Source organism: Monodon monoceros, unplaced genomic scaffold (assembly GCF_005190385.1).
Source record: "Monodon monoceros isolate NGI ecotype Baffin Bay Population unplaced genomic scaffold, NGI_Narwhal_1 Super_Scaffold_13, whole genome shotgun sequence".
Lineage (NCBI taxonomy): Eukaryota > Metazoa > Chordata > Mammalia > Artiodactyla > Monodontidae > Monodon > Monodon monoceros.
Genome location: NW_021703769.1, coordinates 411,057 through 426,301, shown reverse-complemented (window position 1 = coordinate 426,301; position 15,245 = coordinate 411,057). Strand labels below are relative to the sequence as shown.

General features: G+C 56.9%; 1 protein-coding gene across 2 annotated transcripts in view; it reads right to left on the bottom strand.

Moving 5' to 3' along the window:
- Window positions 1-14,171, bottom strand: part of ZBTB46 (zinc finger and BTB domain containing 46) — a 37,854-nt gene extending 23,683 nt beyond the window's left edge. Inside the window, exons 1-2 of one of the 2 annotated variants that reach the window (XM_029220744.1) lie at window positions 13,973-14,171; window positions 12,866-13,834 (exon numbers count right to left, since the gene is read on the bottom strand). In XM_029220744.1, the coding sequence (XP_029076577.1) occupies window positions 12,866-13,802 (937 nt within the window). In that variant the 5' untranslated portion in view covers window positions 13,803-13,834; window positions 13,973-14,171. Of the gene's footprint in view, window positions 1-12,865 lie in introns of both variants that reach the window. The other variant, XM_029220743.1, reaches the window with a different exon arrangement.
- Between the last annotated feature and the right edge of the window lie 1,074 nt (window positions 14,172-15,245).

Below are 15,245 nucleotides of genomic sequence, written 5' to 3'. Positions count from 1 at the left end.
CACTGGTGGGAGGACGTCCAAGAGGGGTAAGACCCGCGTCCACGCTCAGAGCAACAGCACCTTTGACGGTCAGAAGTGGAGCAGGGCGTCCCTGGTGGCGCAGTGGTTGAGAGTCTGCCTGTCGATGCAGGGGACACGGGTTCGTGCCCCGGTCGGGGAAGATCCCACATGCCGCGGAGCCGCTGGGCCCGTGAGCCATGGCCACTGAGCCTGCGCGTCCGGAGCCTGTGCTCCGCAACGGGAGAGGCCACAACAGTGAGAGGCCCGCGTACCACAAAAAATAAAACAATAAAAAATAAAATAAATAAATAAATGGAAACTGGGTTTGGTTAAAAAATAAATTAAAACAAAAAGAAGTGGAGCAGCCCAAACGCCCACCTGCCGATGAAGGATAAACACAAAGGAATATGATTCAGCCGTAAAAAGGAATGACACACCGGTGCAGCCTACGATGCGGATGGACCTCGGACACGTTACGCCCGGTGAAAGGGACAAATACTGTCCGAGTGCACTCACGTGAAATACCTAGAAAAGGCAAATCCACGGGGACAGAAGGAGACTGGGAGCTGCCAAGGGCCGGGGGAGATGGAGGGGGCGGGTCTTGGCGTGACTGTTAAGGGTGCAGGTTTCCTTCTGGGGCGATGAACATGTTCTAAAGTCGACTGTGGTGACGGCTACACAGCCCTGTGAATAGACTAGAACCCAGCGAATCACACACTTTAAATGGGTGAGTTGTCAGCAGTGTGAATTACATCTCAAGAAAGCTGCTACTAACAAGAGGATTTGTGACAACCTCTAGCTCAGGGCCGCATACGCAGGACCAGGAGCCTCCTGTACCATCTGGGCCACGGAGGTGCCCCCAGAACGGGCCGGCGCCAGACGGACCCCAGGGAGAGCTGCTGCCTGGCCAGGGCCCCCCTGGAAACAAGTGGTGACTCGAGAAATCAAAACAGAAATGGGAAAGCAAGACCATTCCCGAGAGGAGGGGAAGGCAGGCGGGGGAAAAGGGATGGGCCCCCCTTCTCCTCCCACCCCCAGGCTGTCTTGGGAGGGGGGCAGCAGGGGCACTGGTGGTGGGGGGAAGCTGGGCAGCCTCAAATGTGGGACGGGCCCGTGAGCCGGTCCCGGAAACGACAGGTCCCTCCTCAGAACCCAGGGAAGCAGGGCCCAAGGCTGCGGAAATCAGAGAGACCCCGAGCCAGCCTGAGCATCAGGACCGGACACAGCCTCGTGCACCCGGGAAGTGGGGCCAGCAGGTGCCAGGCGGCACCACAGGGGGCCCCATGTGATGGTTCTATGGCTCCTCCCACAAACACATGCTTGGAGGTGAGCGGAGGGCGGTGGGTGGACCGCCCGCTCACAAAGCGCAGGACCCGGTCCACGGAGCCAGGTGTGCAAGGCAAGGACGGCGGGGGCCTGGGGGCGCACGAGCTCCCCGCAGAGACCTGCACGCCAGGGTGGTGCTGAGCGCCGAGGCAAAGACACAGGAGGCTCCAGAAAGCTAAACCGAACATGAAGAGGGCGAGAGCCCGGTGGTCCTCCCCAGGAGACGCGGGAGGACAGAGGGTCCCCTCTGTCCTGAAGGGGCTCAGCCAGCCTGCCCCATGACGGCCCCCAGAGGGCAGAGCGACTTCCGTGACGAGGCCACTCCTTAGCCGCCTTGATGGGTGCACGAGAAAACTCAGACCCAGCCTGCTTCATGGTGCGCCTTCGTGTTGGAGGAAATTACTCGAAGCTGCAGAACCAGAGGGCACGGAGGCAAGAGCCACCATCAGCCAACCCACCAGACTCACCCAAAATGCCTCAGACAGCTTTCACACAACAGTTCGATAATTGCAAGAGACTGGATTTCTGACTGTGGTCCTTGGACAGGAGTCAGGATCAGAACCAAAGAGCCAGGGTAGGTGGAGCCAGGAGCCAGGGCCCCAGGCACCCTGGGGACACATGGCCACTGACCGATGTTTGCAGACACTCCCGAACTGGAAGGGCACATTTGTCCACGCAAGGTGCATAGGAACTGGGTTTTGGGGTGTGGGGTGGGCCCACCTCAGCAGAGCCCCTCAGGTGTCGAGCGCCCTGGGGGCACTAGGGCCCCGGGGAACAGGCTGAGAGATCACAGGGGCCCCGACCAGGGGCATCACATCCCACAGGGCAGCACACCCTGGGTGCCACCACCTGGATGGGTCTAACCTCTCCCCAAGGATACGAGACACTAAGGACACCGTCGAGGTGTAGCGTCAGGCTACTGCTGACCGAAGCTCCGGAAGGATACTTTCTTTTTTTCAAACTATAAGCTTTTCATATTTTCCTGCCAATTCTTAAATGCTATATCAGCACTGACTTTGCATTTCTAGCCCCTAAGTGTAGGGATTAAATCAAACTGAGATGAAGGCTTTGCCTCTGTCTGCACGGCCTCCGGTAAGACTTAAGCGGTTCTCAGTTCCGGGGCTGGAAAGGCCAGGATCTGGGTCCAGCAGGGCCCTGTTCCTGGCAGAGGCTGCTTCCTGGCTTGCAGACGGCCACCTCCCCGCTGTCCTCACCTCGGTGGGTGGGCAGACGGAGGGCAGGCTCTGATGCGACGCAGATGCCGAGGGCCTCCGTTTATCCTGATGACTTTCTCACCGGCCCCATCTCCAAATACAGCCACACCAGGGTTAGGGATTCAACATATGAATTTAGGGGACACAAACATTCAGCCCATAACAGACTGAAAACTAAAAAACACCAGATTTCAAAACCAAAATTTTAATGAAATTATATTAACAGTTTAAGTTCAAAAGCGTGTAAAAGAAATCAAGATTAGCTGAAAGATTCCAACCACATGTGAAAAGCTAAAAGTTGGGTTTCGAAGAAGGATGTCTGGGGTCTGTTACTGAGAACTGCCGTGAAACGGTGAACCGGCTGCTAACTGCCGTGAAACGAGGGGCGGGGGGGACCGGCAAGCACGAGCCACAGACACACTTCATGGGTTGACGCTCTGAAGATGCTCGTGGGTGAGCGGTGAGGGTCCACGAGATGTAGGGTGACAGTGAAGGGAATGAAAGCCGTCGACTGAAAAATTCCCACATGAATATTTATGACTCAGGAAAGGTACCACCGTCCAGGGAATCAAGACCAGACACGCCTGCGGTCACTCAGTGTCCTAACCTAGAGCCCTCGCGGGTCCAGTGGAGAGCCAGCTGCACAGCCCCGAGCAGCTCGTGATAGGACACGCGGACATGCTCTCAGCGCCTGAGTGCACCCTCCATCTCCCAAGCCTTGCGGTCTGTCGGCTGAGCACCCAGGTCGAAATTGAAGCCCCCAGTTCTGGAAACAGCACTTGGGACGTCTCCCAGTATAGGGATGATACCAGTCAAACGGAGCTTGGAAGGAACTGGTCATTCTGAAGATGAGAGCTGTGAAGGAGACCAGAAGGGCTAAGGGGACTTGACTCTCCGACGTCATCTTGATGGGCCTAGGGCGCCCCACGCTGGCCGGGTGGGCTCCTGCACTCGCTCTGGCATCCACTTTGGAGGTGCAGGGAGACCCAGTTTCCACAGAATTTCTTGTCCAAATGAGAAAGCGGAGGAAAGTGCCCAGAAGGGAGAGGGTGTGAGGCCGACCCTGGGCCCTCCCAGGTCCTGAGCCTCCTGCCGGGCAGACAGGCTGGGAGCCTGGCGAGGGGCAGGGGGCAGGGGTGGCACCTGGGGGCACCGGCCAGGCGCCAGGAGACAGAGCGGGTCCTTCCCAGGCCCTTGCAGACCACAGCCTGACTTCAAAAGGAGGGATTAAGACGAAGAGGTCAAAAATGAAATTCTACAAACAGAACAGGGAGTTGAAAGCAATAGTTAACACTGCAACAAATCCTTTCATAGATAAAGAATTTGATGTTACATAAAGCCACAAAATAGGCTCTTACTAGATTATTGTTATCAAAAAACTAAAACCTTTCCAAACACTCCGTGGGGGCAGGGGGTGGCGCCAGTACAGCTGTCCTACCCGTTAGCAGCAGCGGCTTTCCTTTAGCAACTTGACATTCACGGGTTAAACCCAGACTTCATTTTGTGCCGCTTTCAGGTGGATCTCAGCTGGAGCCGGGAGAGGTGGGAAGCCAGGCTCGGACCTGAGCTTCAGGAACGGCCTCCAGCCTGAGCCATCAGCCACCGTGTGTGACAGGACTGTCCCCAAGTCCCCTCCAGGCAGGGACATCTCCTGAGCGAGGACCCAGGGGCTCCTTCCTTCAGCTGCTAGAGCTCATCCACCAAGTGACAACCCTGAAAACGTCTCATCCAACATTTTACCTCTGAACAGTGACGAACTTAGACTCGGTGACTTAGAAAAAACCTTAAATAGTGAGGTTAAAAAACTGACAGGGACTTCCCTGGTGGTGCAGTGGTTAAGAATCCGCCTGCCAATGCAGGTGACACGGGTTCGAGCCCTGGTCCGGGAAGATTCCACATGCCGCGGAGCAACGAAGCCCGTGTGCCACAACTACTGAGCCTGCGAGCCTGCGCTCTAGAGCCCGCGAGCCACAACTACCGAGTCCATGTGCCACAACTGCTGAAGCCTCACACCTAGAGCCCGTGCTCCGCAACAAGAGACGCCACCGCAATGAGAAGGCTGTGCACCACAACGAGGAGTAGCCCCTGCTCGCCGCAACTAGAGAAAAGCCCGCGCACAGCAACAAAAACCCAACGCAGCCAAAAATAATAAAAATTTTTTTAAAAATGTGCAGACCCTTTGGGCCAGCAATTCAACTATAAAAAAAACAACAACAACAACTGACAAACCAGGGGCCAGATGAGGTGCGATGGGCTCGACTGTTAGCTGTGGGGCGGTGGACCCCTTCCGGGTCACCTGGTGATGCCACAGGGGGCTTCCTCGTACAGAAGAGACCACGGCGGCTGGACGGGGAGACCAGCCACCAAGACAAGGGACAGAGTGTGTGCAGCCATTTCACACACGCGTGTGATGGCAGGAAATGTCCCCCCACCGACCGCCCAGGGCAGGGGAAAAGGCGCTCAGGGCTTCTTCCCCAGGCTGACCTCTTTGTAATAAACAAGGCAACCAGGATGAAAAATACCAACATCTAACTGTAAAGGGCCAAGTGCTAAATGTAAAGATTGATTCTAGAGCAGAAAGGGGTTTGGGGGGGTCCTTCTTCCCGTAAGTGATACATGATAACGTTCTGAAAATTTCACTCACTTACAACCTTTAGCTGAAAAGCAGAAAAGAGATTATAATTAAAATAAGCAGAATTTCTAAACAATTAAACTAGAAGACGCTGTGTGAGCTGCAAAGTGGGGAATAAACAGATGATGGAGCAGAGGAGGGAACAAGCCCAGGGCCGGGGGTGATGGGACGGGGGCCGCCTCACCACGAGGGCCTGGTCAAAAGCAGACACTCGGCTTCTAAGATTTCCCCAAATCTCCACTCTTCACGATTCTCAAATACGCTCCCAAGCTGCCTTTGAGAGGCTTCCTGCAGATGTCCCAGCCCAGCCCGCGGCCTCTCATCCAGGGAACAGGCACCCCGCGAACACAGATGTGCAAACAGCAACACAGCGGAACCTTCCGGAAGAGTGGAAACTGCGGGGCCGAGGCTGTCTCCCCGGGGGACTCCACCCTCCCGAGTTACAGCTCAAACCAGACCTTAGTCCTAACTTCCGCTAGATCTCACAAACAATGCAAAATAAAGTTCAAAAAGCTGTAATTATGCACTTTGTCCAAAATCTACCTTCTTACTTTATGTGTCTAAGGTGTATTATTTCTTAAGTGCTTCTGTATCCAAGTTAAAATCAAGTTACCTCATTTTCTTTAACTACCAAAATGTTTTCACCTCATAGAAGAAATTCTCTTTAATTAAAAAAATATATACAGTTAGTAAGGTAGTTCCATGGGCAGGTGGTATCAGAACAGCTGGACACCACATGCAGAAGGTGACCATGAAGGTGGACCCCTAGCCTGCCACACGCAAAGATCAACGCGCATGTCAGGCCTGTAGTCACACCCAATCCTCCAGGGGAACCACGGGAGACATCTCTGTGACCTTAGGCAGAGGTCCCTTGGATTAGACCCAAATAGCATGAACCACAAAAGAGAAAAGTTCACATACTGGCCTTCATGAAAATTTAAAATGTGTACACTCTTCAAAAGACACCGTTACAGGAAGAAACGAGCCAAAGGCTGAGAGAGTGTTTTCAGAGCACACACCTGACGAAGGACTTGCCACCAGGACACTCGGAGGATGCTCTACTCAGCAAAAGACGCTTCCCCAGGAAGAGGGGTCAATGGCAACTAGGAAACAATGCTCGTGGTCAGAGCGGGACCTGGCTAGCACAGGGTGCTGGCCGGCCCAGCTCTCAAACCCGCCACCATGCACGGCCCTGAGCAGAGACCGCTCAGAGGAAGACAGGGGAGGCTGGCGAACCCCCGAGAAGACACTCAGAAAACCATAATGAACCTAGGGGCAGGACAGGAATAAAGACGCAGACGTAGAGACTGGACTTGAGGACACGGGATGGGGAAGGGTAAGCTGGGATGAAGTGAGAGAGTGGCATGGACATATATACACTACCAAATGTAAAATAGAGAGCTAGTGGGAAGCAGTTGCATAGCACAGGGAGATCAGCTCGGCGCTTTGTGTCCACCTAGAGGGGTGGGATAGGGAGGGTGGGAGGGAGACGCAAGAGGGAGGGGAATGGGGATATTCGTATGCATATGTCTGATTCACTTTGTTGTACAGCAGAAACTAGCACACCATTGTAAAGCAATTATACTCCAATAAAGATGTTAAAAAAAAGAGAAAGAAAACCGTAAGGAGATGCCCCCACGCCCTCCAGAACCGCTACGATTTAAAAACAAACCAATCCACGGTGTGCGGGACGCTGACACGAGTGTACATCACACACACCCCTGGTTTCTTGCACGCACCCTACCCGACGGCCCAGCAGCCCAGTCCTGGGAGCAATGCAGAGAAATCACACAGATACTCGTCCTGGGACGTTCACGGCAGCTTGATCATAACTGCCAGAAATCACCCAGACAACCCAAACGTCCATCAGCAGGGGTGTTACAGCAGAGAACGGAATAACCTTGGCAGTGAAAGGATGATTGGTGGACGCACGTGGCAGCCTGAGCGAACCCTGAGAGCGTGTTGGAAATCGCAGCCAGGGACAGATGAGAAGTTCCCGAGGCTGTGGAGGGAAGCGGCCCGGGGTCCCCTGGTGGTGACTGTGCGGGGCCAGGCTGGTGTCCTGGCCGTGACGCTGACACGTCAGCGTTGGGGGAAGCTACCTAACAGGTGCACGGGCTCTCGCTGCATCACTTCTCACAAGTGACTGCAAATCTTCATCATCTCAAGATGGACACAGGCGGGCCGCACAGCACACCCTGTGTGACGCCCTCCCTCGCGACCCCCAGGCTGGCAGGAGGCGGGGTGGGGTGGGGGGTGTCCAGAGGCTGAGGGGATGTCTTGAGGGGACGTCCGTCATCCAAAGGCACGTGTACGGTGTGGGGAATGCGGGCTCTGGTGAGAGGCTGGCCGGAGGGCCGGGACGAGGTGCTGGTGTCGGCCCTCTGAAATTCAGAGAACGAGGTGGGTTTGGGTGATCAGATGCATAAACATGTAAACACAGCAAGACGTGAGCAGGTGGAGAACCTCAGCGCAGGCAGGCTCACTTTCGTTTTTTCAACTTTTCTGTAAGTGTGAATATTTCCCCCAATAAAATGGCAGGGAGAGAGACAATAAATTATTCAAACCATACACTTGAAATCTGTACAGTTTATTTTTTTTTTAATAAATTTATTTATTTTATTTTAGGCTGCATTGGGTCTGTGTTGCTGTGCGCAGGCTTTTCTCTAGTTGCGGCGAGCGGGGGCCCCTCTTCGTCGCGGTGCGTGGGCTTCTCATTGCGGTGGCTTCTCTTGTTGCAGAGCACGGGCTCTAGGCGCTCAGGCTTCAGTAGTTGTGGCTCACGGGCTCTAGAGCGCAGGCTCAGTAGTTGTGACGCACGGGCTTAGTTGCTCTGCGTCATGTGGGATCTTCCCGGACCAGGGCTCGAACCCGTGTCCCCTGCATTGGCAGGCGGGTTCTTAACCACTGCGCCACCAGGGAAGCCCTGTGCAGTTTATTGAATGTATATCATACTTAAAACAATAGGAAAGGGAATGGCAGTTTTCACCAAAACACCTCGTTATTATCCGTGTTCCCATGATGGTCCCCATGTGTCTGGGTCCTAATCTTTGTGAACATGTCATCTCACGTGGCAAAAGGGACTTTGCAAGTGTGATGGGAGATCACCCTGCCAGTCCAGGGGTCCCTGTCCACACAAGGGTCCATCTCAGAGGAAGAGGGAGGCATGAGGGCCAGAGCCAGCGAAGGGGATGCGGCACCAGAGCTGAGGTCCGAGTGACACAGGGCCACGGGCCAAGGAACGTGGCGTCTCTGGAAGCTGGAAAAGACCGGGATTCTCCCCTGAGCCCCCAGAAGGATCCAGCCCTGCGAACCGGCGACATCTGGGCGAGAGATAATACAGCTGGGCTGCTTCAAGCCACTAAGTCTGCGGTGATTTGTCATAGCAGCAGGAAACAGACACGCCCCTAGAAACACCTCTAGGTCTACACCAAAAACACACATGCCACCAGCACCAGAAGGCATGCACCGAGGGTCCTGGCAGCCAGGCCCGTCAAGGTCAGGACAGAGCCTACGGCTGGGGAAGGGGCGGGCACCCCCGTGGGCTCCGTCAACAGCAGACTGACCGGGAGAAACCAGCACACAGGGGCCGAGTCAGGACACACTAGCTGGGGAGGTGGTCCCCAGGATGGGTGTCGGGGTGTCTGGGGGGTGGGTCATGCCCCCCTTGCCGGCTGAACATCTGGGATTTGACTTAGAAGAGTCAAATGTGTATGTCTGCTTCCATCTTTTAAAAGTTTGATAAAAGCAGCAGCATAAAAGTTTTCAAATGAACAGTTAAAAATTACACTCACAGCTCCTTTTAAAATCTCCATTTAAATGTAAGCTCCCAAGCTGTGCTTTTAAGTGTATGTATATAAATACACGTATATACAGCAAATACAAAATGTACGAGCATCTCCCCGGGCACTTCAACACAGCCAGAGCCTCCTCGTCCCTGGGAGGTGGGTGCCTGTGGGGCTTCGGTCCCCACCCCGGTCGGCACCCTGGGGGCGTCACTGTCACAGTGTTCAAACATCAGAAGAAAACACACACCTGGTTGAAGAGGACAAAACCCCTCAAATTCAAATCAAAACAGGACCCAGCGAGGTGGCGGCACATCTGGGAACCCGCCTGGAAGCAGCCAAGGCAGGTGGCCTCTGTGTCAGGTCAGCAGGGGGCGCCCGCGAGATCAGGAAGAGCAGAAACGCACCCCGGAGCAAATGAGCCCTCGAAAAGCTGCCAGCCGGCTCTGCCAGCACTAGGGCCCCAGCCAACCCCCACCCCTCTGTCGCGAGCGGAGCCTTGGGGGTCCCGAGCGCGACCGCGGGCCGCGCCCACCTGTCGCCTCCCAGGGGCCCCGCCTTGTCCTGACGCACCCAGACCCAGACCCTCCAGCTCCCTCTCAGGGCGGGGTCGGGGGGTGGCCCCGGGTGACCAGCCTCGGCTCCCACATCTAGATGATGAGAGACCTCAGGGGCTCTGTCAGCAACTGAATTTTCTAGAAAGTCCAGGAACTTCCATTTCATCAGAAAAGAAGCTCCGCTGGCCACTCAGCAGAGCCACAGTGACGAGGATCTCCAGTCCAGGTGGTAACTGGGAAGTGCGGCCTCGGTCAGGGCCGAGCCCCGCCCTCGCCCAGGCCCCGCCCCCAGAGATCCCGCCCCCCGGGGCCTGCACGAGGCCCCTCGCGCACCTCCGTCCTCAGCAGCAGGTGCGCTCCCTCCCGACGTAGCGCCCCGCGAAGACCACTGCCGGGTGTCAGGGCAGCAGCTGCCCCCTGACCACGGCCCCAAGGTCGACCAAAGGAATTCCAGGCAATTCCAATCCTTTCTGAAAGGAAAACATCTGGGGGTACAGCCAAGGGAGCGGCTGCCGGCCTGGCTTCAGCCCCAGCATCGAGCTGCGAGGGAAGAGACCCTCCGACCTGGGCAGGGGAGGGCTGGGCCCTGGCCCCAGCAGGACGGCAGCTGCGAGCTTAGAGCACCCACCAGAGTCTCCGGAGGCCACCTGCACGCCCTGAACCCGCTCTGTGGTCCCCACGTACTCTTCAAAATCCCAGGACGCCAGGGTCCACCCTTACCGAGGTTCAGGGATAAACAGTTCCTTCACAAGACCCACACGCTTTATTCTAGCTCAGAACTTTATTTCTGCAGATCCTTTTCGGAACACGTGTGGGATGTCGGGATGGGGCACCTGGGCTCTCCTGACACCAGCTTCTGAACAAGTACAAGCCACCGCATTGGAGGCTCACGGTCTTGGGATCATAGACAAGGGGCCGAGGCCGGAGCCGGCAGCTACCACGGGCCCGGCCTGTGTCCATCGCACCTGCACGTTTAAACGCCGTTTCCCACAGCTGTAACCCGGAAGTACATTTCAACGGATGTTTTCTTGGAAGCTACTGGGTTAGAAAGCACTTGGCTGCCTGCTTGGAAGAATCACTTTTAAATGCGAACAGGCCCCAGAGTCCCTGACGCCGAGGTGGGGACACGCAGGGGACAGGGCGGTGGTCCGCTGCAGGGCTGGGCATCAGAGCATCTTCGTCAAGCGCCCTGAATGATCGGCAGGAACCGGCTGACACATTCCTTTGGAAAAGGGCCTTTTCTCCTATAAACGGGATGAGAAGGAAACAATACTCTCCTCTAAGATGTAATCAATCTTTAAGGAAAGCAAACTCTCCTCCACTGCGGATCACAATTTATGCTTCCAAACCCCAGCCCAGGGCCAGGGCAGAGGAGTAAATGGCCACTGTGGCGGGCAGAGCCATCCCACGCAAGCCCACACCTCGGGTCCTTGTCTTAGCAACTCAGGGGAAATCTCGCAGTTGCCTTGGTAACCCAAGGGATTTCAGACATTAGCAAGAGTACACCAGGAGAAATCACTTGTTGGATTCTAAAAACACCTTCTGCTCGACAACTGCATTTAAACCATCAAACCCACAGGCTTAAGGAGCGTCCTCGTTTTTAACGTGCTGGTGGGCTCTCCGATCTAGAGCCTCCAGCCCCGCGGCCCGCCGGACGATTCGTGATGCAGCAGGTGTAGGACAGGACGGGAAGGCTCTGCGGCCCTGACCCACCCAGAAGGTTCCTTAAGTCAGTCCCTGTGGACGCTGCTCTCCAGGCTTTAGTCGGAGCTAAAGGGACGTTTAGTCGTCACGGAGAGTGCAGACACAGACAACCACTGTGCCGACCGCTGGCAGGGAGACAGGTGGGCTTTCCATCATCTCAGAAACGTAACCTTCTTCCGAGTTAGTTCAGTTACACTCAACGGTTCTGCGGGGGGCTTCCCATCAGGGACACTGGCAACGTCATGACCAGGGGTGGGCGGCTCCTGGCATGCAGTGGGCGGAGGCCAGGGCACTGCCGATGTCCTACAGCACGAAGGACGCCACCTCACACAGAATCATCCTGCCGAGGGGGCGACACTGGTGGAACCCGCTTGGACTGAACCTGCAGGAGGCTGGCCCAGCGCTTGGGGCTGGGGACGCACAGGGGCAATGAGAATGAGAACCAATAAGAAAGGCTACAGTGTCTCCTGGGGGTGATGAGAAAGTTCTGGAGATGGATAGTGGCAATGTATTTAATGCCAATACACTTAAAAATGGTTAAAGGGGTGAAGTTCATGATACGTACGTTTTACCACAGTAATCAAGCTAGTGTATCAAGAGCCCCAGGGTCACCCTCCCAGCCCCAGCACAGGCCTAGCACTGGTGACACCTTTCAGGGCTTGTGCCCACGGTTCACCGCCTTCTCTCCACCTCTGTCCACCTCTGAGCCCCCACTGGGTTCTAACCTCCTTCCTGGAGGGGCCTCCCCAACGCGGTCACTTGCTGAGAAGCCTCCATCCTGCTCTGGACCAACCCCGTCCCACCAAAGCCCCTCCTCACTCCAAACGCAGCCCTCGTGGTCCCATCTGTCACTCGGGAAAGCTCAGTGCAGCCGTAATTATCACATGCTCGGCGCCAGCAAGAGCACCTGGCATCTAGTAAACATTTCACTTGTTTACTAGCCTGGGAGACAGATAAAACCATCCTCCAGAGGGTGAGGGCCAGCGTCAACAAAGCTAAGCTAAGAGCCCTCACGGCTGACGGACTCGGGGCCCAGAAGGGGCTCCCCACCTGTGCGGTAACGCCCACCGGCTGCCCTGTGGGCGAACCACAGAACCCGCACTTGTTGGCAACGAGGAAATACCCCTCATCGGGAGGGGAGCTTGTGGCCACGAGCCCTCACGTGCCCAGGATGAAACACACACACGTGGTGTTTCTTCCACGTTGACAACAGTGGCCACGGCTGGAGCCCGCACACCTGGCCTGGCCTTCCCTTCTACCCGAGTCACGTCACTTCGTGCACTTCTTTATCTTTTTAACACCGTCACATTTAAATCTTTAAAAATTAAGTTACGCCACCCAGTGCCTACAAGAGGCTCCACCACACCCCACGCTGGGGCTCCTTCCGGGTGTCACCCCGCCTTTCCAGCTCCAGAAAATCCCCAGCCCAGCAGCCTCGGTGTGTCGGCGGCCCTGGCGCACCCGCTGAGACGCGTCGGCCACCTTCCCCGCGCTCACACCGATTTACTACGAAAGGGGGTGACCCGCGGGAAGCCACCAGCGTGAGCCTGGAAAGGTGCCACTGCATGGACAAAACGAGCGGCCCCGGGGCCACCGACAAACGCCCCAGGGCGCCTGAGCCCGGCCTGTAACAAACCAAAGGCTTACTTGAGTCTCGGCTGCTGAAGGGCCACCCGGACGTCGGGAGGAAAGATGGCAGCGGGGAGCCGGCCCGGCTGTCGTCCTCCACCTGCTGCGTGATGTGCCGGACCGTGTCTTTGTTCTTGCGATTCTTCCTCCGGCCCGTGGGCTGCCAGCCGTCCCCTGCCGCCTGCTCTGAGAAGGAGTTCTGAGCGGCCCCATCCCCGGCGGACGGCGGCTCGCTGCCCCCGTAGTGAGCCGGCGAGAGCCGCTCCTCCTTGATGTGCAGGGGCCCGTAGCCCGCGTCGCCAGGCCACAGCGGCTGGGAGGACAGGTCCGCGGGGCCGTCGGCCTTGGGCTCCTGGTCCTCCTTCCCGCAGCTGCTCCCGCCCTCGTGGCAGCTGGCGATGGCCGAGTCCCCAGAAGAGTTGGCGGGGCTCGTGCGGCGGGCCAGCCACGGGGAAATGCTCCTCCCGGCCATGACGGCGGAGATGAGGGCGTCCGCGCCGCTGCTGGGTGGGGCGCCCACCTCGAACTCCGAGAGCTCGTCCGAGGCGTCCGGCTTGATGCTGATGTCCAGCGCGGCCTTGATGAAGTCGTGGCAGGCCTGCACGATGTCCGTCATCTGCAGGAAGCTGGCCGCGGACATCACCTCGATGACGTTCCTGCTGGTGAGGGCCAGGTGGGCAGAGTACATGAAGTCGATGATGGCCTTGAAGCCCTGGGCCGTGACGATGTCCAGGTGCGTGACCGTGGCCTGGTCAGACGCCTTCTGCACCTGGCAGTAGAGCGTCTTAAAGTAGCGGCTGCTGCCGAGCAGGACGTTCTTGTGGGCCTTGAAGACCTTGCCCTCGACCACCACGCACACGTCGCACAGGACGCCGTGCTGCCTCTGCTCGTTGAGCTCGTGGAGCAGATGCCGGTAGTGGGACGCGATTTCCATATCTTCGCGCCGGCTGTTCATCTGGGATCCTGGGGTGGTCTCTTCTACGGACTCTGTGGGGCAAGAACGGAAGGGTTACCCGCACGGTCGACACACACACCGAGGGAGTTAGGAGGGTGCACGGAGGGCGGCCACCGGGCACAGGGCACTCGACGGTGGGCACCTGAACCAGTGTCCAGTTTGAGGCTCACCTGTCGTCGGGCATGTGGCGCTCTGAACAGAATCCTACACGCCGCAGCCAACCCTCCGAGCAAACAAATATTCCAGAAAGGAGGACACCCATCCACAGTCGAAGTGACTTTCTCACCCAAACAGAAAATCAGAACATCTAGGCCAAGTAACCCAGGGGCACCTTCATCCCTCACCCTTGAAGAAGCATCCTTTAAAAACAAAGTGACAGGGCTTCCCTGGTGGCGCAGTGGTTGAGAGTCCGCCTGCTGATGCAGGGGACGCGGGTTCGTGCCCCGGTCCGGGAAGATCCCACATGCCGCGGAGCGGCTGGGCCCGTGAGCCATGGCCGCTGAGCCTGCGCGTCCGGAGCCTGTGCTCCGCAACGGGAGAGGCCACAACGGTGAGAGGCCCGCGTACCGCAAAAAAAAAAAACACAAAGCAACAACATCCTACACAAACAAAACCCCTAGAACAGTAAGGACTGAAGTTGGACATCCACAAACTCCCAAACTCCAGCCCAAGCCAGCTCCAGAGGGAGAAGGCCCTGTGACCAGCTCAGCCCCCAGGAAGGTATCTTTGGGGGAGGGACCCAAGGTGATGAGAACCCCCTTCACGGTCCCAAGCACCCGAATCATTTCTCGAGTTGGGCCCCACGCACTGCTCTCCCCAGACTTGTTCCCCAGCTCTTTGCTGCTCCCAAAGTTTCCCGGGGCCACCGGACTGGGCAGACAAAACAACAGAACTTCAGTGCCACCCAACTGGAGGCCAGAGCCCGACCGAGGCGGAGGTGCGGGCAGGACTCCCTCCGAAGGCCCCGCCGGGGGATGCATCCTGGCCTCCGTCAGCTTCTGTGGTGACTGGCTCAGCGTCCTTAGCTCTTGGAAGCATCACCCACCTCTGCCTCTGCCGCCTCCCTGTGTGCGTGTCTGTCCCAGTGTCCCCTCCTACAAGGACACAGTCGTATCGGATTAGGCCCATCCTACTACCTCAGTACAAATCACATCCAAACTAGGTCAGGTTCTGAGGCTCTGGGGGCTAGGACTTCACTGTACGAAATCTGGGGCCAGGCTCACAGCATAAGATGCCCTGCAGAAGACAGGTCTTCCCTGATAAACACACCATTTTCCAGCTAGTCAAAGGTGCGGACATCTGTCCACCTTTCCCCGGTTGGGGGGGGGGCAGGGGCGGAGGGCGGGGGCCACCTCATTTGTGCAACACCTTCCTTTAGACTTTACGTTTCGCATCACCATCTGAGGTCACCTGGAAACACCCACAGTCCCCAGGCTGGGAGAA